The 24338-nt window shown below is 38.0% G+C and overlaps 2 protein-coding genes across 2 annotated transcripts; both read right to left on the bottom strand.

Annotated features, from left to right (window-relative positions):
* Positions 1 to 468: 468 nt before the first annotated feature.
* Positions 469 to 2267, bottom strand: LOC143556392 (uncharacterized). Its single transcript, XM_077045723.1, has 5 exons — positions 2065 to 2267; positions 1943 to 1978; positions 956 to 1157; positions 799 to 877; positions 469 to 612 (listed from the first exon to the last, which is right to left on the bottom strand). The coding sequence occupies exons 1-5, from the start codon at positions 2256 to 2258 to the stop codon at positions 476 to 478; spliced, it is 648 nt and encodes a 215-aa protein (XP_076901838.1). The 5' UTR covers positions 2259 to 2267; the 3' UTR covers positions 469 to 475.
* Positions 2268 to 3483: 1216 nt separating this feature from the next.
* Positions 3484 to 12628, bottom strand: LOC143556393 (uncharacterized). Its single transcript, XM_077045724.1, has 6 exons — positions 12447 to 12628; positions 11557 to 11592; positions 11270 to 11471; positions 9735 to 9813; positions 3929 to 4046; positions 3484 to 3746 (listed from the first exon to the last, which is right to left on the bottom strand). Exons 1-6 carry the CDS (start codon positions 12623 to 12625, stop codon positions 3722 to 3724), a joined length of 639 nt encoding a protein of 212 aa, XP_076901839.1. The 5' UTR covers positions 12626 to 12628; the 3' UTR covers positions 3484 to 3721.
* Between the last annotated feature and the right edge of the window lie 11710 nt (positions 12629 to 24338).

The raw sequence follows: 24338 nt of genomic DNA, 5'->3' as shown, positions 1-24338 counted from the left end.
AGAGGCAAAGCTTCTAATACACTAAGGTTTGGGAAGGTTGTTGGTTCAAAACCCACTTCCAACAAGGTATTAAGAAATTCACCTTTAAAAAAAATAATAATTATAATGCTATTACTATTACATTAGTTATTATTTAATTAATTACTTTTTTTTAAATAATAATAACTTCATTCTCCTTGAAATGTAAAAGTATTCTAATCTCAAACTCTCATTCTCATACCTTGTTTGATATTATGCAAGATTGAAACAATAAATGAAAATAAAATGATTTTGCAAAGACAAATTAAAGTTTAAGCGACTGTAGTAAAACAGACAGAAAACTTGGTTATTATTCTGTAAAGTTCTCGTATAAGTGTATAACTATATAACTTTATTATGTATGTTTCATGTATCATGCCTTACAACTTCTCACATTACATATTATGGTAAACTTTTATATAAAGATAGAAAATCTTCATAACTTGGGTGGGTTAATTCACTCCCATCTTCCTTCATTTCCAGGAAGAAAGTATTGATCAACCGTGAGCGGTTTCGGGCCGCCATAGAAATCGATCAAGAATATATCTTCGATATCCAATCTGTATACCTTGAACGAATGATCCTTCGGCCAATCTATCAACAAGAACCACTAGTGTTAGATTGTCCAAACCATGGGCCCGCGGTCTCAGGCAGGGCGGGCCCACTAAAGTTTAACTGGGGTCTAATGACCCCACACTTTTAAAAAAAAAATATGTTACGTATACTGTCATCTACTTTTACAAGCATTAATCTCATATAACTTTATGTAACGTATATTACTTTTCATCTCGGCGTGTTTGGAAAATAAAGCCTTTTTAGCCATGCCAGTCTCCTCCGATTCTGGATCCACCTCGTTCAACTGAAACAAAACGATCAAATTTGCGTCCTAATAATAAAAAATATGCGGACCGAACACAAATTTGTCTATATATCATACCTTTCCTGTGAGTGTGATTTTGGAACATGTTGGATTTTCGGGGTCAATCTGGCCACATGTTCCAAGAGGAAACTCGCTTAATGTGAAGGACGATCTATGATCCTTCAACGAATATCGTGTGGTTGGATCCAGAGTCGTTAAGTAGAAATATGGAATGCCAGTGCCGTGGTAGGGTTGCCCGTCACTGTACGAAACCACATCCCTGCATCGTTTCATCACATCAAACACGTGTTGATCATTCATATTGTTTTAGAACCAATAATATATTGAGAACTGCAAGAACTTAATAATAAACTTGTGTATCAAAGAGAAACATATGTGGTCACATAACTTTTTAATGTATGACATTCAAAGCAATGTGTACAAATGCATTATTTGCAAGGCCGGCTCTTAAGGAGGGCAGGGTGGTCGACCAACACTGGCCCGACACCTCGCTAGGCTCGAAAATAAAAAAAAACTTTCTTTTATATATTTCTATGAAAAAAAATTGTATTTTTAATGTTTAAATCCAATTACTCAACTCATTTAAGCCTATTTTTTATAAACACAATTTTTTTGCATAACCCAAATCATAACCAAATAAGCCCGTTTAAAAATTTAATTGTTTAAATTCGACAAAAAAAAAAAAACTTTTTACTTATGGCCTAAAAATTTTCCGCCTTCGGCCCAAAAAATTTTAACGGTTCTCGGAGACAACCCTGATTATTCAGTTCTCGAAGTTCTCAACATATTACTGATTCTGAAGTCAACGTCCCTCTACTAAAATATATGTATAGGGCATGTTTGAATCAGAACCAATAATATGTTGAGAAAATGAGAACAACAAGAACCGTATAATGCGTTTGTACATAATGCATGCAAATAATAATAATAATAATAATAATAAATAATTACTCAAGATAAATGAGTTATGTGGTTCTCGCAGTTCTTAACGTATTATTGTTTCAAACATGACCATCATATATAAAAGAACCGAACACAACATACCCAAAAGGTCCTCCACTTAAATCATCCGCAAGAGTGCTGCAATATTTTGGTAACAATATAAGTTACATTCAATATCAGTAAATTTTGATACAAACTAAACTAGAAAGAAGTAGTCATATTACCTCAAAACCCCCCAAGAGTTCTCGGAAACCAACCATCGAGCAAATGTCGGTGCATTGCTACGACTCGGCCTTTCCTCAGACAACGATGCAGACACTCCGAATATAACCAACACAAAAAATATCAAATGAAGACCAAAATTTTTATTATCCATTTGGACAGTTAACAACTTAATGGTGGGAACTGAAAGCTGCATTGGTGATCATATATAGGGTTTCATGAAGAGCGCAAACGATGACTTTCGAGATTCATGTTCCCTTGGTAAATCTCTTAACCTGTGACAAAAGCATGGGCTTTTATTAAGCATTATTTATGGGGTCAGTTGTGTTATTTCAGATTGCTCAAATGAATTCAAAAGCCTTTCAGTTTTTATGGAAAAAATATAACTATCAGTTTTAACAATATCATTTATGTCCGACATTCGTTTAATTTAAGAAAGCTTGGGCTCGTCTATGTCTAAAACTCGGGCTCAATACATACGTAGTTTTTCGAGTTATTATTAATTATTGTATTTATCTAAATTTATAAATATTTTTATATGTATTTATATTTATAACTATTTATATAACATATTATAGATTGTTAAATTATTTTTATCATAGTTTTAATTATATACGACATTAATTATCATTTTTATATATTTAATACATTAAATAAAAATTATATTGTTAATTAATGTATTTATCTAAATTTATAAATTTTTTATATGTATTTATAATTATAACTATTTATATAACATATTATAGATTGTTTAATTATTTTATCATAGTTTTAATTGCATATGATATTAATTATCAATATTTTATATATTTAATACATTAAATAAAAATTATATAAACTATATGCTCATTTAAGCTTATGAGCCTAGCCAAGATATGTGAAGCTCAAAATCGAGCTCATTTAAGCTCGGCTCGATTCGAGTTTTTAGGACTCAAGTAACTCGTTTACACCCCTAATGATAATCGAACCAGTAATCGATATTTTGATTTTATGACCAACCAGGTTTTGTTACAAAAAGTTCAGTTCTTTCGGTCACTGAAAAACATCCCAGCTCAAATCGCGTTTTTAGCAAGCCAACTCAGATAACTCGCGAGTGGCTTAGCTTGTTTACACCACTAATCAAAATCGAACATTTAACCGATATTTTGATTTTATGACCAATCGGTTTGGTCACAAAAGGTCCATTTTTTTCATTCATTGCCAGCCCGTCTCGATTCGATCATTTAGCAAGCGGATCTCAAGTAACTCACAAACAACTCGGAACCACATTTTGATTTTACAACCAATCAGTTTTTCAGTTATTTTGGTTATTGAAAAAATGGTTTCGCTAATCACTTAGTCGGTTTCAGAAACTACAGCAAACGTCCTCCGTCTTATAACATATTATTATTTAAAAAAAAAATGTATTTTCAATGTAAACACCATGACTACCAGTGTTCTTCAGGTCATTGCAGTTGACCAAGAACTTTACAATTTGAAAAAAGTCAACACACATTACACATTTGATTGTTCTGTGATTATTATTTCCATGTAACAATGAGCCTTGGCAATTGGCATACAAATATTCAATGTTCAAGTAATCATATTACACAAATACTTGACACAATTTACAACTCTCGAATCGAATATTCAAAACGCGTTTGGGATCATGCTCGTTTTTCACAAAATCGCCGTTAATTCATCCCTGTAGATGGCAAAAATATGTGTTTGTAAATGTGCTTCAAGACCTACAAGTTTTTATTTTTATTAAACTTTATATTTATCATATATGATTATATTCATAGTTTACAACTACAAAGTTACATTGCAGTAAACTTTATATAAACTCATTACGATTAGTCGATACTGCTCCCGAATCCGACTTACTTTCCAGAATGGAGGTATTGATCAACCGTCAGAGGTTTAGGACCGCCAAAGTAATTGATCAAGAATATTTCTTCGATGTCTAATTTGAAGACTTGGAAATTATGATCCGTTGGCCAGTCTATCAACAAACATAACAAGAATTAAACCGCGTTAATAATATTAAACTTAAAATAAAAAAACTAAAAAAATAATAAAAAAAACATATGGTAGCTGATCTTTTTTTCTAAAACAACCCGTTTCAACCTCAATTCATTTTGGTCGATCATAGGGTGTTCACGGTTCGGTTCAGCTGATTTTGACGGAATTTCCAAGTAATAATATTAATACTAAAAACTATTATTATACGTATTAAAGTAATAGCACGAAATCGGTAAAACTAATAATATACAGTTATATGCATATTAATATTAAAAATTATTATACGTATTATAACTGTTTGATTCCTATACGCGAAAAAAAAATTATATTTTTACTAAAACTATACAGATTAAAAGAAATACTTTTTATTATTCTTTTAATATTTCGGCTGGTTCAGTTTTGGCGGCCCGTTCCAAACCGTGAAACCGAGTTTTCTAAACCATAAACCGAACCATGGTTTTCTGAACCGTAAATCGAAGCTGTTCACTCATAACCTGACCGAACCAAACCGTGAAACATTATTTTTTTTATCAAAACTATACGCATTAAAATACTTTTTATTATTTTTTTAATATTTCGGCTGGTTCAGTTTTGGCGTCCCGCGCCTGTTACACATTAAAAGAAATACTTTTTATTATTTTTTAATATTTCGGCTGGTTCGGTTTTGGCGTCCCGCGCCCGTTCCAAACCGTACAGAACTGTGAAATACAGTTTTCTAAACCATAAACCTAATCATGGAACTTGTTTTTCCGAAACGTAAACCGAACAAGTCAATATTAAAGGAATGTAAATCTCAAATGAATATTATTGAATGAATGAAGCCCCTTATATAGGGGAAAATACAATTATCTCCTACCATATTAAGGATAACTATAAATACAAGAGATATCTACAATATCTACACCAATATAAAGATAATACTAAACATATAATAATTATCGCTAAGACACCCCCGCAGTTTGAGCGGGCGGTGGACGGACGCTCAAGCTGGACCGAAAGGACTGGAAGAGCTGCCGCGACAAACCCTTGGTAAAAATATCGGCATATTGGAAAGCCGAAGGCACGTGTAAAACCCAAATATCACCCACACGCACTTTATCTCGGACAAAATGAATATCAATCTCGATATGTTTAGTACGCTGATGTTGGACCGGGTTATTGGACAAGTAAACGGCAGAAACATTGTCGCAATAGACAACCGAAGCCTGTTTAAAAGGCGCATGCAGCTCGAATAACAGATTACGAATCCAAGTAACATCTGCCACAGCATTTGCTACCCTGCGATATTCCGCTTCAGCACTTGACCTGGATACTGTAGGCTGTCGTTTAGACGACCACGAGATGAGTTGTCACCAAGAAAGACACAATAACCCGAGGTAGAACGACGTGAATCGGGACAACCACCCCAATCGGCATCAGAATAAGCAACCAGCGAACGGGAGGAGGATTTAATAATCCGAATACCGTAGTCAACAGTCCCCTGAATATACCGAATGATGCGCTTCATGAAGGCAAAATGTGAATCCCGTGGCTCATGCATGAATAAGCAAACTTGTTGAACGGCATAAGAGAGGTCGGGTCTAGTGAAGGTCAAGTACTGTAATGCACCAGCCAAGCTGCGATATAAAGTGGGGTTGGCAAATAGTGGGCCATCAGTGGCACTCAGCTTGGAACACAAGTCAACGGGAGTGGTACACGGCTTACAATCTGTCACAGAGGCCCGTGCAATAATATCCTTAGCATACTGTGACTGTGTTAAAAATATGCCGTTGCTGTTATACTTCACTGCGATACCCAAAAAATGATTAGACGGCCCAAATCCGTCATAGCAAACTCTCGAGAAAGTGTAGAGATGATATTATGAAGTAAAGCATCATTCGATGCCGTAAGAATAATACCATCTACATATAATAATAAATAAGCAATATTACCAGCCCCCTGGTGATAGACAAACAATGAGTTGTCACATGCGCTGCTTCGGAACCACTGTGTAAGAATAAAATTGGCAAACCGTGTGTACCATGCCCTCGGTGCCTGCTTGAGTCCGTATAACGATTTTTTCAAGTAACAAACATGATGCGGTAAACAACGATCAACAAAACCGGGTGGTTGATGCATGTATACGGTCTCATTTAAGTTCCCGTGCAAAAATGCATTTTTAACATCCAATTGTCGTATCGACCAAGACCTAGAAACCGCCAAGGAGAGTACGGTACGAATCGTGCCCGGTTTAACAACCGGGCTAAATGTCTCATCACAATCAATGCCCACAGTTTGAGAGTTGCCATTTACCACTAATCGGGCCTTGTACCTTTCTAAAGAACCATCAGATTTAAATTTGTGTTTAAATAACCACATGCAACGAATGACTGGATGGTCCGATGGTCGGGGGACTAATTCCCACGTTTCATTATCCTGTAATGCACTAAATTCAGTCTGCATAGCATGTAACCAATTCGGATCGGCAATGGCATTGGCATAGGATTTTGGTATGGGAGACAGGGTAGGGGCTGTAAAAGCTGAATTGGCACTTGAAGGAGTATTACGGGACTTGGACCTCGTGGTCATGGGGTGACCCGAGGCAGAAGGTTGGCTGTGGGAGTGGACCGGAGGGATGGGAACTGTGGTTTGGAACTGTGGTGGGACGGTAGACGGAGCAGCAGACGCTGCTGTGGGACCGATAGTAGGTGGGGGTAAGCGGACCGGTTTTGGGCGACGGCTGTACGTAATCGGGAAAGGGGTGGTGACGAATGGTTTAAAAGTAGGAGCCTTGAACGAAAAACCCAAGGGCATGGAGTCGTCCAAGAATGAATAAGAGGATGGAGGTTGCGGAATGGTGTAAGGGAAAGTGCTCTCGTCAAAAGTGACGTGACGAGAGATTAAGACCTTACCGGTGGTAGGGTCGAAGCACCGATAACCTCTAAAGTCGGGGGGGTATCCGAGAAAAATACAACGAACTAACCGAGGGTGTAATTTATGGGGTTGAGTGGCAGATGTGTTCGGGTAGCAAGCACACCCAAAGACACGTAAGTGTTCGTACTCTGGGTGGCGAAGGTAAAGGACAAAAGTGGGTGTGTAAAAGTTAAGTCTTTTGGTGGGAAGTATATTATGAAGGTAGGCAGCAGTGTGCATTGCCTCCACCCAAAAAATAGGTGGAAGATTTGCGTGGATGAGCAAAGTACGTATGACGTCATTGAGGTGACGAATCATACGTTCCGCGCGACCGCTTTGAGAAGAGGTCTGAGGACACGCAAAGCGAAATAATAGCCCTTGTTGGTCTGCAAAATTTTTAAAGGCTCGGTTATCAAACTCCCCCTCGAGGTCACACTGAAACGTTTTTATTTTTCTGTTAAACTGGGTAAGAATAAGTTGGTGAAATTTAACAAAAGTGGGGAACGTTTCTGATTTAAATTTTAACGGATAAACCCACACAAAATTGGAAAAATTGTCAATTAGAACCATATAATATTTGTAACCAGATTTACTTGTGACGGGTGATGTCCATAAGTCGCAATGAACAATATCAAATGGAGCAAACGTAAAATAATTAGACGAATAAAAGGGTAAACGTTTACTATTTGATAAACGACAAGAGTTGCAAACATGAGATAAATGGTTCTGTCGCAATGAACAATATCAAATGGAGCAAACGTAAAAGAATTAGACGAATAAAAGGGTAAACATTTACTATTTGATAAACGACAAGAGTTGCAAACATGAGATAAATGGTTCTGATTACAAGAAAAACTAAAATTGCGACTTAATATATTTAAAACTTCAACACCGGGGTGGCCTAGCCGATCATGCCAAGGTTGAGAAGTGGAGGCGAGAAAAGTAGCTTGTGGTGGAAGTTGTGGAGGAGTGAAAGGATAGAGATCCCCGGTACTGTTGTGGCGAGACAGCAATCGTCTAGTTTTGAGGTCCTTCAAAGAAAAACCAAACGGGTCAAATTCCACAGAAACGTTATTGTCACGAGTAAATCGTCTAACAGAAATTAAATTCTTAATTATTTTAGGGCTGTAAAGGACATTTGGTAAAATATATGTTCGATTGGGTAGTGGGTGAAAACCAATGCCAGATCCAAGAATTGGTATACTATTACCATTACCGACCAAAATAGATGCATTAATAGGATGAGAATGTGGGAGGACGATTTTACCTGGTTCCTGTGTAAGATGGGAGCCAGCACCTGTGTCCATTAGGTCATTGTTCCAAGCAGAGTTAGATTGGTTGAGCTGTACGTGTGCTAGAGCAGCGCTGAGATCAGACGGACTTAACGCCTTGAAACCAGTGGGCTTCGGCTGCTGCTGATAGTACTGGGCTGCAGTCGGATCACTGAACTGGGCCGGGTTGTAACCTGCAAAATGGGCCGGGGCTGTTGGTGTGTTATTAGTGTTGGGCTTCCATTGGTTTTGGGTTGGGTAAGGGCATGATGGGGGAGTCCACCAAGCCTAGTTAGGAAAAGTTGGGTTGGAGGCCCAAGATGGATAAGTGTGACCCGAACGACCTGAGCGACCCCTGCCTCGGCCCCTGAGTCGGTTGTAAGAAGTGCGGCCCCTACCTCTGCCACGGGAAGCAACAGGAGGGTTATTGGAACCGCTGAAGTGGGGTTGCGATGGCTGTGCAGGTGTAGTCGATGTATTCTGAGTGACCCCTTGCTGCTGGGCGATTAAAACAGAGCTGCTGGAACCTTTTCGTGCCTCTATTCTGAGAACTTCATCATTAAGCATGGTAATGGCCTGATCCCAATCGACCTCTTGCTGATTGATCAGGGCTGCTGTTGTGTTAAACTCCTCCGGAAGCCCGCGTACGAGCTGTAGGACCAGCCTGGAGTCGGAGATGGGCTGGTCGACATCGGTTAGCTGATTCTGATAATAGTCCTCCACCGAAGAACATGAGCCGAGTGTAAGATTGCAAAACCTGGTCTCGAGAGACGCGGCTCAGGCCTTTTTATTACTGAGAAAAATCTTCTCCAACTTCAACCAAGTGGCGTGTGCAGTGGCCTCCGTGTCAAGAATACGCTTCAAGTATTTATCTGATACGGTGCTGAATATCCATTGCATAACCAGGGCATCGATCTCCTTCCACTGAGCATAATCATCGGCTGTGTCAGCCGGAGCAGGGGACCCGTCAATGTGATTGAGAACCTTATAAGCAACCGCATGTAAACGGAATAATTTGACCCAAGATGTGTAGGTTAAGGTGGTGCCGTCAAGGGTTCGGATCTTGGTTTGAATGTTTGTGACCGAATAGGCCGGATGGAGAGGGTTGGTCTTGGGGTCGGTTGAAGAACCCGGGGTATCATCTTTTTTTGTCATGGTGGGTTGATCGATGGATTAGGGTTGCAGGTAGGTATTGAAAAAAAAAAAGTTGAAGAGGATTGAGAGGGTATTCAGAACCGTGGCTGTGATACCATAAAGGAATGTAAATCTCAAATGAATATTATTGAATGAATGAAGCCCCTTATATAGGGGAAAATACAATTATCTCCTACCATATTAAGGATAACTATAAATACAAGAGATATCTACAATATCTACACCAATATAAAGATAATACTAAACATATAATAATTATCGCTAAGAAATATAGCTCAGTTTGGGCGGTTTCAACGGTTTCCTAACAACTCTAGTATATCATATATAACGCGTGTATTACAGTATATTACCTTTCATCTCAGCATGTTTAGCAAACAAATAACTTTTAGCTGTTACAGCCTCCTTAGACTCTGCATCTATCACACTTAACTGAAACAAAAAAAAAACAAATTCACTTACCAATTTCATTAAAACTAAAATAATAATAATAATAATAATAGTAATCATGGTTGTAAAAATCCCGACTAGGCGCGGGCCTAGGGGTGCAAACGAGCCGAGCCAAGCCAAGCCCAAGCTCGACTAGGCTCGAGCTCGGCTCGTTTAATTTACACAGAGTTCGAGCTCGAGCTCGGCTCGTTTCAAGCTATATTTTCAAAGCTCGAGCTCGGCTCGTGAGTAGATTTTCAAGCTCGAGCTCGGCTGAGGCTCGGCTCGTTTATTATTTATCAATTATTTCTTATATAATTATAATTATTTATATATTTTTTTTCTATAATAATTTTATGTATTAATATATATATATTATATAGTTATTTTTATTTATTTTTTCATAAATTTAAATATATTACTTAATAACTTTTAAATATATATTTTAAAAAATGTATATAAATAACAGGCTCGTTTAGGCTCGCGAGCCGACTCGAGTTCGATAAGTGAAGCTCGGGCTCGGGCTCGTTTATTAAACGAGCTTACTTTTAGGTTCGAGCTAGGGCTCAATTAAGCTCGGCTCGATCGAGCTTTTTAACGAGCCGATCTCGAGTAGCTCGCGAGCGGCTCGGCTCGTTTGCACCCCTGGGCGCGGCCAAGTAATCTCTACAAGGTATGGTGCCGAGGCGATTTTCTTTAACTCCGCCTAGTTACTCGGAATCGATCAAAAGTGGTCAACCTCCGCCACAATTGGATCTAGTCGGTCAACTCGAGCCGACTTTGACTTTAAAAAGGTTAAAACATAATTCATATTTCTATAACATTAAAGAACGACTATCATTTTTTTAATTAATTTTTTTTTCATATTTTAGATACTTTAGTATTTAAAGATGCATCTTTTTTATTTATATTGATATTCACGCATTTTGTTAGGGGCGTGCGTGGTCCGGTTCGGTGCGGTTTTTTATTAAAACCAAACCGAAAACCAAAACTTCGGTTTTTGGAGTATTTGAAACCGTTCGGTTTCCGTTTTTCGGTTTTCATTTTGGTTTCGGTTTTTGTCATTTGATCTTGAAAAATTTAGGTCCAAAAAGAGTTTTCAAAAAATAATTAATTTAGGTATAAATAATTTTGTTAATTCTAAAATAATAGACTATTAAACATTTTACCATAAATATTTGAGTTACATGTTTATTAAATTTTTATAAATTACTTAATATAAAATAAAAAAACAAAAATTTAGGATTTCGGTTCGGTTCGGTTTTTTCGGTTTTTATTATATGCAAAACCAAAACCGAACCGTCAGTTTGGTTTTTAGAAAAACATAAAACCAAACCGTTGGTTTTTGTTTCGGTTCGGTTTTTTCGGTTTGGATTTTTATGTTTTTGTACACCCCTAATGATGATGATGATAATAATAATAATAATAATAATAATAATAAAAAAATCTAACTCCATACCTTTCCAGTGAGTGTGATTTTAGAACAGGTCGGGTTTTCAGGGTCCGCCTTGCCACAAGTTCCAACCGGATATTCACTTATCGTTAACGAAGATCTATGATCTTTCAACGCATAACGCGCAGTTGGATCCAAAGTTGTTAAGTAAAAATACGGAACCCCGGTGCCTTTGTCGGGTAGACCATCACTGAATGAAACCACATTCCTGCACCATAATAATATCACATTAATCATGTGACCAGTTTTATTTATTAGTAATGGTTTTATATTAAAAAGATTAACAAACGTACCCGAATGGAGCTCCACCCAAGTCATCTGCAAGTGTACTGCAAAGTTTGTGATGAAATTAAATTATTATATATATTCAGATTTTATATTATTTTGAAGTAACAAAATATACAGAATCATTTATTTATTTTAAGAATTAACAAGATTTTAATTTAATCATCATCATAAACAAAAAATTTGAATTTATAAAATAAATAATATTTAAATTTCAGGTTCAAATCAATAAAATCAGTGAAGAGATTAAAAAAGCCGAGCAGCTTGCAAGCTACTCGAAATGAACCGAGCTTTTTAGATATAACTCGTTTAGTTATCGAGCCTGAGCCTTAAATAAATCTAGTTTAGTTATTGAGTCCGAGCTCGGCCTTGTATAGAAAGCTCGTTGAGCCTTGTGTGTTTTTCAGTTTTATCTTTTTTGGAGTTTTGTGTATTAGTTTCACATCGTTATAAAGCTCGTTTATTTATCAAATCCGAGCTGCAACCTTGTATGGGAAGCTCGTTTTGAGCCTTGTGTATTTTAAATTTGACCCTTTTTGGACTTCTGTGTATTAGTTTCACAATGCATATCACAAGCTCAAACCGAACTTAGCTAGTTAGCTCGTTTAAGATTTTTCTCAAAATACATAAAAATAATAACAAAAAAACAATATATAAATTATATAATAAATTATAAACAAGCCTAGCCCAAGCTTAAAAAACGACTCATAAGTCAAAACCAAATGTAGCTCGGCTCGTTTACACTCCAAACACAATCAGACATTCATCTTCGAAATCTACAGAATCCTAATAATAATAATAATAATAATAATCAACAAACACATGTTTATCACCAATTATACAAATTGAACTTAACAAATGAGTATTATTATTATTATTTATGGATTTAAATAATTACCTTAAAACACCCCATGAACTCTGGGAAACAAGCCATCGAGCAAATGGTGCGGCTTTATTAGGATCTGGTCGTGTTTGAGACATCAGTTGACGGGCATGGACGGGCCCACCACCACCAGAGATGATTAACACAAAACATAGTAAAGTAAATACATTTCTGATGATAAACAACTGACACATGATGATGATTATGCTTGAAACAAGTTGACCAAATGGAAAGCAACGCCGGGGGTTATATATTCGGTTCTGGATGCTAAACGACGTCGTTGTTTGAATTCTTATCCAGTTGGGTCGGCCCGGTCGGTCGGGTCGGGTGCAGCACACAAATCATGAATTTTACACGTAAAGCTATTATGATAATAGGCTATTAATTATTAACAAAATATATAATAATAATAATAATAATAATAATAATAATTTATAACACTTTTTTTAGTTTCCTTTTTTATGGTGTATATTGGGCGAGTCAAGACTCTAACGTCAAAATTAGTGTGAACAGTTGAATCTTGTCTTAAAATACTCACTTTGATATTAAGAATAGTTCCAAACGTTATTAAAAAGAAAAATAGATTTGAAAGTCGGTTTATAACTTAAAATGATATGATAACTTAAAATAACTTAAAATCTTGCTTTTTAAACTTTATTTTTCATTGAAAAAAAAATTTTACTTCCTATTCACTAAAGATAACTCTATATATTTTTCTTTGTTGTTATTTTTTATTCTTTTTTCATATGCGTGTGAAAGAGAGGATTTAGGATGAATAATAGTTTTTTTTAATTGTGGAGAGTATGTGGATTTTTATTAAATTTTATGAGATATATATAAAGATAACGGATGGAATGTAGTGATATTTTTGTTAATTTTAAAGTGAGACAACAGGTGGAATGCAAGTGCTTAGTATGCGATATACTGATATGATATGATATAATATTGGGCTTCGAACAATTAAATTTTTTATGGTTTGGTTGTGATAAAAATGAGCTTAACTGCATTAAGTAATTGGGTTTATAAACAGTAAGAATACAATTTTTTTCATATATATATATATATATATAGGATTTGGTTTATTTCAGAAGTGTTTTTAGTGCGAGAAGTGTGAGAAGTGATTATAACCAATCACATTATTTCTTTTTTTATTTTATGATTATTTAAATGCAAGGGTATGTTAGTAAACTATAAAATGTTTGCTTTGTAACTACTGCTCATTAATGGTTTAATTAATTATAAATTACTAGCAAATGGAGTTACACATTATTGTTGTTGTAAAACATAACTAATTATTATTATTATCATTATCATCTTCTTCTGATGTCGAACAAATATAAAGCTTTTTTAAAACATAACTAATTATTATTATCTTATCTCAAATATAAAGTTTTTTTAATCAACTAATGTAGTGTAGGCTTATATTATGTAATGAAGATATAGTTACGTATTGTAGTGTAGGCACACTCAAATATTGTGTAGTCATAACTAATGTAGGGTAGACATTATATGTAGTGTAGGCAAAATTAATGTAGTGTGGGCTCACTTTCAAATGTTGTGTAGTTATAACTAATATAGTGTAGACCTGTCAAATATAGTGTAAGCAAAACTAATGTAGCATAGGCACACTTTCAAATATTGTATAGTCATAACTAATGTAGTGCAGACATGCCATATGTAGTGTAGGCAAAACTAATGTAATGTAGGCTTACATTAAAATGTTGTGTAGTTATAACTAATGTAGTGTAGGCACACTTTCAAATGTTGTGTTGTCACTTAAGACAAGTTATTGAATGTTTTCACGTATCATGTACATGTATTTAAATCAATATATGAACAAATCAATTATTTTATTATAAAATATAATAAAAGAAATTAGCTTTGAATATTATTAATAAACGTTCAAACAAAATTATTTTGAACTGAAAAGAAAATCCCAAACAATTAAAATTTGAACTAAAAACAAAATTTGTTTTCAAATAATTAAAATCATAAAAAGAGAAGGTCAATACAACACTAAAAGAAATTTTGGAGTAACATTAAAGATGATTATTAATGATATACGTTTCTTATTAAATGTTGACATTTGGATGTCCAAATTACCCTTTTTATTAAAAATCTTGTATTAATATTTCATATTTATTACAAGTTTGCCACCATTATTATAAACCATTGATTAACATATTGAATGGTCCAGATTTATTTCTCGCACTTATCGCTGTAATATCACTTATCGCATGATCCATCCCATATATATATATATATATATATATATGGTTAGTATCATTTAAGAACTCTAAAAAAGTTAAGAACTATTAGTAACTCTATACAGCCAAACATTTTTTAATTTTTTTTATATATTAACGTTATTTAAGAGTAGTTTTATCATATTGTATATAAAAAAATTTTTGATTACATATATTAATCACAAGTTTACATATGTGTAAAATTAATGTACTAACAAATTTACATAAGTGTAAAACAAAACATAGATATTTATAAAAACCGAACTCGTAAGTATAGATATATAAAATGATAAAGCTACACTCAAATAACATTAACATACAATTTTTTTACAAAAAACGTTAGTTTTCAAGGGTTCCTTCAAGTTCTTAAACAATTTAACAGTTCTGTAATAATACTCATATATATATATATATATATATATATATATATATATATATATATATATATATATATATATATCGGGCCAAAGAATTAGTATGATTACAAGAAATTAACAAATCAATCATTACAAGACACAATCCTTTAAATCGTTTTTTTTATAAAAGATAAAAATAGGCATTTATATATATTTTTTAAGCTATGTAGCATACCTTATGAAAATTACACAAGTATAATAATTACATTAACAGTTAACGTTTTAAATCATATTGTATTTAACTTATTTGAAAAACTCTCCTTAATCAACACATTTAAATTCTTTTGAACAAAAAGATCCAATTACACAAATCATTAAAAAAATAAAAAGATATCAAATTGCCTCAAAATCTTATAGTGAGCTAGAAACTTGAACAAAATAACTTCAAACAACCCTTTTTAAAAAAATAATAGTTCAAGTCACAACTAATTTGAAAAAATTATCCTTAATCAAAGAACACACATTCACACATTTAATTCCTTTGAAAAAAAAGTCTAATTACAACAAAGATACAGGTAAACCGATAACAATCTTCGTCGTCACCTCCTTTCGTTTTCTCTATTTTTCTTTATTGCACCAACTCTAGACTTCACAAGTTAATCCAATAATTCCAAAGATCCAACAATTAGATTTGTCATAACTAGTCCTTGAAGTTTAAATAGTTTGAACATTCTACATCCAACATTGAATACTAAGTTTGACCGTTGACTTTGAAAACATCACTTACCTTCAGAAATAACCCCCAAATCTCTATCAAATTAAACAATCAACACCACCACCGATCTCCACCGATGGCTGCCGGACTTCTCACTTACCTCACCGGCGGCGCCGGAATATTCCTCATCGGCGCCACCGAATCCATCATCTCCACCACCCAAATCCAAAACCCACCAAGATCCAAATCAACCCACTCAATAATATCATCATCATCATTATAATTAACCACTTTAATCTCAATCTTATTCATATTAAACTCACTATTTTCACTCACCCACAACCTCAAATCCCACGATCAAACCGGCGTCGTTTTACAATTACAAGTAATCTCAATCATATTATTATTCTTATTATTCTCTGTTCTTAGTCTTTTATCACATATTATCAATTCATTTCATATCCCATCATACATACTCAACATTATATGCTTATTCGGGTTCATCGAAGAGTTCTTCATGTTTTAATCACAAAAAAAAGACCCAGATGGAATCGAAAATCGATATTATGATTTGTTACTCGTACCCGTATCGGTTTGTATCGTTTAGACAATTCTTGAATTAAAAGATGTGAAATTGAGTGAGAATTATGCGGGTTCGGGTTCGAATTATGTGAATTATGCGAGATTCGGGCGAGGGGTTGGATTGGTGATGCAAAAAATGTGGTTTGTGCAAATGGGTGTTTCGTTTTATTCGGGTTTGATGACGGACGGGTGTTATATGAAGGAGAAGAGTCATGGGAATTTTACGGTGTGGTGTAAAGGGCACCCGGAGTTTCACAGGGCGAGGGCGATTGCGACGTTGCAGTTTAATTGTCATCTTGCGTTGGTCGTGTGTTTTGTGGTCGGCGGGTTTAGTTTGGTGTGAGTGATGAGGTGATGCGGTATAAGCCGATTGGAGCGGAGATGCAGTGTGTGAGTGGGGTGCAGTTTACGATGGATAGTGACGATGATGATGAAGGTGAAGGTGATAACGAGAAGAATGTTGTGGGTACTGAGATGGGTGTTAATGGTTACGGATCGCATCATTGAGGTAATAAGGTGTTTGTTTGTCCGTTTGTATTTTTTGTGTCGTTTGTAGGTAAGATTAGAAGGCGTATTGTGGTTTTGATGTTATGTTGTTTTTATAAAGATTATGATTTCGGAATTTAGTCTCGTTGTTTGCTTATTGTATGCATGATTTTGATACTCGGTTGTGTTCTGGTGATGATAATTTGAAACAGGGGCGTAGGCAGCTTTAGGGGAACGGGTTCGGCCGAACCGGTACAAAATTTTGTTTTAGTGTTATATATTAGTGTATTTTGACATTGAACCCGTAGAAATTTTAGCATCGAACCTGTAGAAAACCCAAATTTAAGTGATAAGCAATCGGCCCTCGAAATTTTCCGAACCCATAGTAAAAAATTTCTGGCTACGCCACTGGTTTGAAAGAGGATGGTTCATAGTTTTGGTTATTGTTATTAAGAAGGTAATTTTGGATGCGCGATATTAATGTGTTATAAAGTAGGTTGTTGACTTGATGGTTTAAATTTGGCGTTTGTTTACTTTTTCGTTGATTTGGGTTTAAAGACACGTAATGTAGTTCGTGATGTTCTTGGCGCGATGAGGGTGTTTGTTTAATAAAAACCTTGTTCGGTTTCATTATTGACACATATAAGCGTCATTCTAAATCTTGATTGTGTTCTTGTGTTTGTTTATATTATGATGGTACAAAAGATGGAGTTATTGGTCCATCTATATGTTTTGAGTCTGGTATTGATTCATCTGTAAGCCTGGGTTTATTTGCATCTTGTAAACATCATCATCAATTTTAGTATGTTCTTGTGTTTGTATTTCTTTTATATCTTGATGATGTGGTTAAAGAGATACCGCATTTTGGTCCAACTATCTGTTGCATTTAGTATCGACGTATAATTCTGAATCTTGATTGTGGCTTTCGATTAATTGTCGTATCTAGGTTGTGGTTGATTAGATGTGGTAATTTCGACCGTTTATAGAAATATGCTCAAATGGGTCACAAAACACCCTAAATGACTTTTTTGAATCAAATTACCCAAAATGATTTAAATCGTTTGTTTTAGCAACAAATCAATATCGTCAAATGGTCATCCGAAATGACTTTTTGAGTCTTGTTTCAAGATTTTATTTTTACACTTTTTAACATGTTAATTACATATAAAACCTTAGAAAAGAACATATTATTCGGTTTGACTCGATCAGACTTTACTGTTTTAAAAACAATCGGTTCGACTCATGTTCTGACAATCACACCCACCCATTCTAACACCTCCAGTTACGTTGGTTCAAAAACTCTCAAAATACAGCATTTGGTTCGACGTCTAACACGTATATTCAGCGTCTATGCTTACTTCATTTGCACTTTCCAAGCATTATTTCGAATATTGATTGTAATCTTGGGTTTGTTGATGATGAAAGATACAACATTTATCAATTTGATAGCAACTATACCACAACTTTAGGCTGATTTGGATATTAAATACAAAGTTATGGCTTGTTTTGGATTAAGTAACATTTAGGGTGTCAGAATTTGGAATAAGCTCGTTAATTTCGGTGTGATTTGAAACACTTGAACACAGTTTTTCTGCAGCGAGAAAAGACTCGTTCGAACCTATTACCCACCCACATTATAAAGGATGCCATATATTAAGACATACAAACAAATGCAACACTTAACAACACCAACAAACAAGTATACTAAAAGAAAAAACTTCTAGTACGGGTAATGTAGCTTTCGTTAACCAGTTGCTCAACTCGGGATCAAAAGATCACTACGAGGCACTTGAAACGCAGAACACCATTTTCCTTTCTCGTAATCTTTCATATCCCACATACGAATACAATAAAGCGAATAACAACCAACGACCACCTCAAAAAACCAAAGCTTTCCTTGACACTCGTCACATAACCGATAAAGCCCACTATGTTTATACTCACTCTTCACATCCCTGCCCTCGGGAAACTGAATAAGCCGACAAGATTTCGGATCCTTACACGAATAAAAGGCAACCATACCATGATCATGAACACACCAATGCCGAATCCCATTAAACGTCATCGGCCCACCACTTCGCTTAGTAATCTTAATCGTATTATCACCCGGCAGCTTATAATCAACCCATTCTCCGAACTGAGCACTTGTAAATAAAGATGTTTTTCTGGGACTTCGACCAAGTCAACTCGCACAACACTCATATTTATAATATAATATTGTTGTTTAAGGCCCCACGGTTTAGACACACAAAACACACTTGAACTATGAACGTAAATATTTATAGAAAATAAACACTATAATTCAACAGAAAAATAAACAAACGATAATTTAATAGAAATAGTTAAAATCAACACGAAAATTACTTTTTCTTCTTATAATCTGTAAAAGAAACAAATAAATAACAGTTGCGTTAAATATATCTTTAATTTAATAATTAAAGTAAGCATCCAAAAATAACTAATTACCTTTGATTAAGCATTCTATTTCCTCGGATAACAATATGCATTTTAACCATAGCGTTGAAGCTTCCTGGAGCACTCAAAGGGTTTTCGAACCCTAGTTTGCGATAGAAATCCAGCTTGATTGGGGTTTTAACCCCGCCCTAGATTGGATATGTGAAGAGGTAGGTCCCAGCAGAGCCCAGTTGGACCCGCAAGACTCACCTTGAACAGGGACGTCTGCGCAATGACCAACTGCTCCAGCAGAACCCACCATGCTCAAAGAACCTTACGCGCAGTACGCCAGCTGTACCCGCAGGGAAAGCCTCCCAATGGTGAAGTACCCCGCCTGTTCCCGCAGCTGCGGATACAAGCCATCAGGGAAGGCTACCCGCACTAACAGCAAGGCTACACGCACAAGGCATTAGCTACTTCAGTAGTCACATGAAGGAATGAGCAATGCAGGGAATACTCCCGCCTAAATGAGCCAGTCCGTATGCTTCTGGAAGGTCTTTCGTACTATACCTACTAAGGTATGGGCTGAACAGACAATTTGACCAGAGCAGCCCACGAACCAATCACAGGGTGACAGCTCACCGACAACAATACGAGGAGGAGCACCCTCTAGTACTGTTTGTCACTATTAGCCGCTGCCTACTCACCAACCCTTACGATGGGACGTGCACAGCCTACAGTTGGTGGAACAGTGCGTAGCCGGCAGTAAAGGAACAGTATACAGCCGACCTTTACTGTTGGCCGTAGCCTATCCACCAACCAGCATGGCCTGTGCGTAGTCCACTGTTGGTGGAACAGGAATACTATTCAGCCGGCTGTACCTTCTAGGAAACCTACCTTCGGCTATAAATACTCCAACACCTTGGAATGGTAAGGACATCATCTGATATCTCAATCTTATCTAGCAATCTCTTAATATACACTTATATTCAGAGCAATCTAGTCTGATTCTCACGCCGGAGGGTGGTCACAAGGAGGAACCCCCCCTTCTTAGTGACGAGCTTACGGTGTCTGTTTTGCAGGTCCCCTGAAGAACAACTTTCTCTGCTAGACCTCATCCTCGTGGGAAACATTACTTAACCCCCAGATTATCTATAATCTGTCCAGGGTTCACTTAGTGTTTCTTCATTGGCGCCATCCGTGCATAAAAGCTAGAACTAATTCTTAGTTTTTTCAAAGTTTCTGAATAAATGGTTAACGTTACTCCGGTCCCAAGACCAGTAAGTGACCAAGAAACCCCGGTGACCACAACCCCAGTAACTGGGAACACCGGCGGTTATACAAATCTTACGAACACTACCCCGGCTACCCAAGCCGGGGCAAGTGCAGTAAATATTCCACTGGGGTTCACTGATGCCCAGTTGGAAAAACGAACGAGGGTCCCTCGCCAAACACTAGATCAAGTGAAGGCGTGGGCTGAAGCACGTCAGAGAGAGTTCCAAGCTGAATTGGATGAACGCTTGCGTTCAGTTCAACAGGCTGACGAATTCGGCAGTACTCGCCAACATCTCAATATGAACAGTGAGTGCGAGTACTCAGACGACGAGAGGGAAGAATCCGATACCGACGCAAACCCTCGCCATAAGGCGAAAGGGAAGCGTAAGGAAACGGACTTCCAACCAAAAAGGAATTTTGGGGAAGCTTTTAAACCAACAAATGCGGAGAGAAACCCGCGTGACTTCTCCAAAACCTTTAGACCAACTGCTACAAATGCAGGAAAGTCAAAGTTCGCAAGGGACATTGCGGAAGCAATCGCCCCGAGAAGTGCCAAACAAATGTCCAACATTGGCACTTATGATGGCCTATCCGACCCGGACGACCACTTGAACAGATTCATTGCGGGGGCAACCGTCAGTAACTGGACGGAACCCACGTGGTGTTATATGTTCCAGATGACTCTGGTTGGAGCGGCCAGGGCATGGTTCGACCGTTTACCGGTCCACCACATTTATGATTGGGAGGACTTTCAAAATAAGTTCAGCCAGCACTTCAGCCAGCAGAGGAAATATACTGAAGAACAGTGGACGATCCTCAACTGCGTTAGAGAGGAGGATGAATCTTTACTAGACTTCATCACCCGCTTCAACTCCAAAAAGCTAAGTCTCGGCAACATAAGTGAAGATCTTGTTCGCGCCGCTTTCATCCAAGGCGCCGAATACCCAGAGCTTATCCGCACATTGACGGGTAAGGATGGCATGCCATCAACATGGGATGCCATCATGACGGCGGCAAAGCGCTTTGCCGAGACAGAGAAGCAACTGGGAAGGGATCTTCCCCAGAGTACACACCTCTACACGCAGAGGACAAGAGAGAACAATGTTCGGATCGCCCGGCAGAACAAAAAGAGGAAGCTAGGTATCTGGCAGTCAAGGGTAAATTTTGACACCTCATCCAGCTCTCACCCTCTTGTTGGTGGAAGAAATCACACACACCCTTCAAGCCAAAAGCACCGGTGGACGCCACTCACCAAAAGCGTCACGGAGATATTTGCCACTGAAAAGCTACCATGGCCAAAGGCTCCAATGATCCGGCAGCGACCTAATGCGGATCAGAGTAAATCCTGTGACTTCCACGGGACAAAAGGTCATAGTACGGAAGAGTGTACATCCTTGAAGGATATTATTGAAGCATTCATCAAGGATGGAAGACTGGCACACCTGGTGGCATCAATCAAGAAGGGAGGAAGAAACGACAACCGGTACCGAGGCAACGGACGAAAGCCCGTTGACATCAGCATCAACATGGTTCATGTTAAGATCAGAGGAAGAAAAAGGCGAACGACAGAACCATGTGCGTGGAAGGAAGCTGAGGTGCGCTTCCCGCGAGTGCCAGGAGAACCCAGCAAAGAAGGCCCTATCGTCATCAAAAGCCAGCTGGGCCACTACATCACCTCTCGCACTCTTGCTGACAACGGCGCCTCGTCAACGGTGATGTACAGGCAGTTCTTTGACAAGCTAGATGACGAAGACAAGGAACGCCTGGAAACGATCTGCGCCTCGATGGAAGGGTTTGATGGCAGCACAAACACCCCCCTGGGTATCCTATCGTTCCCCGTCACTCTTACGGATGGGAAACACTCCCGCACAGAAGATGTGGACTTTGTCGTGATGAGGAAGCCACACCACACATATGACATTCTCTTCGGGAGAGACGGGATGGCAAGATTCAACGCCGTGGTATCCTCAGTCCACGGCATGATGGGATGGCCAACAGCTGAGGGTGTAGCGATGATCACCGGCATTCCCCAGGTATGCATCGCATCTGTCTCATCTAAACCCAAACCAAAGATGGCTAAACCAACCATCACCGAACCTGAAAGATGGGCCTTCAATGGCAAGTACCCTGACCAGGCCGTCACCATTGGCCCGACAATTGTTGATCCCACACGCACCCTACTCAAGCGCTTATTACAAAAAAACGCTGACATCTTCGCGTGGACACCGGCTGACATGACTGGTGTACCCCGAAGTAAGGCAGAGCATAAGCTCAAATGCGATCCGGCTGTTACGCCGATCGTACAAAAGCGCAGAGTAATGGGGCCAGAACAAACTAACGCGTGTAGAACCCAAGTCAAGGAACTCCTTGACGCAGGCATCGTACGCGTTAGTAGATATCAAACTTGGGTTGCAAATCCCGTTATGGTACCGAAGAATAACAAACAATGGCGCATGTGCATAGATTTCAAGGACTTGAACAAAGCATGCCCCAAAGATTGTTATCCGTTACCCGAAATTGATCTTAAGGTGGATTCGTTGGCACCGTTCCGCCTTAAATGCTTCCTGGACGCGTATAAGGGGTACCATCAAATACACATGGCCGTTGATGATCAGGACAAAACCGCTTTTCGGACGCCCGATGGCATATTTTGTTACCAAATGATGCCATTCGGACTTAAGAATGCAGGGTCCACATACCAACGCTTGATGGACAACCAGTTTCATGCCCAAATTGGGAGGAACTTGGAAGTCTACATGGATGACTTGGTCATCAAAAGCCCTGACCCAGAAGCGATGTTGAAAGACATCGAAGAGACTTTCAACACGCTCAGGAAGATAAACATGAAGCTCAACCCGAGCAAATGTGCATTTGGAATGGAAGAAGGGAAGTTCTTGGGGGTCATCGTTACTAAAGATGGCTTCAGAGCGAACCCTGAAAAGGTCGAAGCCATTATCAAAATGGAATCACCTACTACCATCAAACAGGCCCAGACACTGAATGGACGACTAGTGGCACTTAATCGCTTTTTGGCAAACCACGCAGATAAGTCGTTCCCCTTCGTGTCATCGTTGAGAAACTGTTTAAAGAAAACGCACTTCCGCTGGACACCAGAAGCGGAAGCAGCTTTTCAGGAGATTCGGTCACGCTTGATCGAACTCCCAACGCTCACGGCACCAAAAGCGGGAGAGGAGTTAATCCTATACCTTTCCGCAACAGATAGAGCAACCGGGGCAGTCCTGCTAGTAGAGCGAAAAGGCATCCAGATGCCAATCTATTATGTCAGCCGTATCCTAACAGACGTAGAAACCCGGTACTCTACCCTCGAAAAATTAGTCTTAGCACTTATACACGCTTCACGCAGGTTAAGACGATATTTCCAGGGTCACCCAATCACCATTCTCTCCAACTTCAAACTTGCAAACGTTCTAGGCAAACCCGAGTTATCGGGACGCCTAGCCAAATGGGCAATTGAGTTGGGGGAATACGCGATAAAGTATAAGCCAAGACCAGCCATAAAAGGCCAGGTTCTGGCCGACTTTATTGCAGAAGTGCCTGCATCGCGGGAAAAAGAGTGCCAGGAAGAGGCTCAACCCTCTCCAGCACAAGACATCAATGACGTCTGGCGACTCTACACTGATGGAGCAGCCAGTAACGAGGGTTCAGGCGCAGGGCTGAAACTAACCAACCCAGCAGGCCAAGAATACACTTACGCTATTCGACTGGATTTTCCAAGTACGAATAACGAAGCCGAGTATGAGGCTTTCTTGGCTGGGCTGAGAATTGCGCGTAAGATGGGGGTGAAAAACTTGGAAGCCCACGTGGATTCCATGTTGGTAGCCAATCAAATCAA

The sequence above is a fragment of the Bidens hawaiensis genome, unplaced genomic scaffold (genome assembly GCF_021521415.1).
Source record: "Bidens hawaiensis isolate Kalapana, Puna unplaced genomic scaffold, B.hawaiensis_p1.1 tig00018568_1, whole genome shotgun sequence".
NCBI lineage: Eukaryota > Viridiplantae > Streptophyta > Magnoliopsida > Asterales > Asteraceae > Bidens > Bidens hawaiensis.
The sequence above is the reverse complement of the archived record's forward strand: the minus strand, read 5'-3'. Positions and strand labels throughout refer to the sequence as shown.

Excerpts from the sequence above, each read along its gene's own strand:
- LOC143556392 (XM_077045723.1), bottom strand. The coding sequence starts at position 2,258 with ATGCAGCTTTCAGTTCCCACCATTAAGTTGTTAACTGTCCAAATGGAT. Across the intron at positions 878-955 it reads AAATCACACTCACAGGAAAG|TTGAACGAGGTGGATCCAGA; the intron begins GTATGATATATA and ends GTTTTGTTTCAG. Across the intron at positions 613-798 it reads CAAACACGCCGAGATGAAAA|ATTGGCCGAAGGATCATTCG; the intron begins GTAATATACGTT and ends TCTTGTTGATAG.
- LOC143556393 (XM_077045724.1), bottom strand. The coding sequence starts at position 12,625 with ATGTGTCAGTTGTTTATCATCAGAAATGTATTTACTTTACTATGTTTT. Across the intron at positions 9,814-11,269 it reads AAATCACACTCACTGGAAAG|TTAAGTGTGATAGATGCAGA; the intron begins GTATGGAGTTAG and ends TTTTTGTTTCAG. Across the intron at positions 4,047-9,734 it reads TAAACATGCTGAGATGAAAG|ACTGGCCAACGGATCATAAT; the intron begins GTAATATACTGT and ends GTTTGTTGATAG.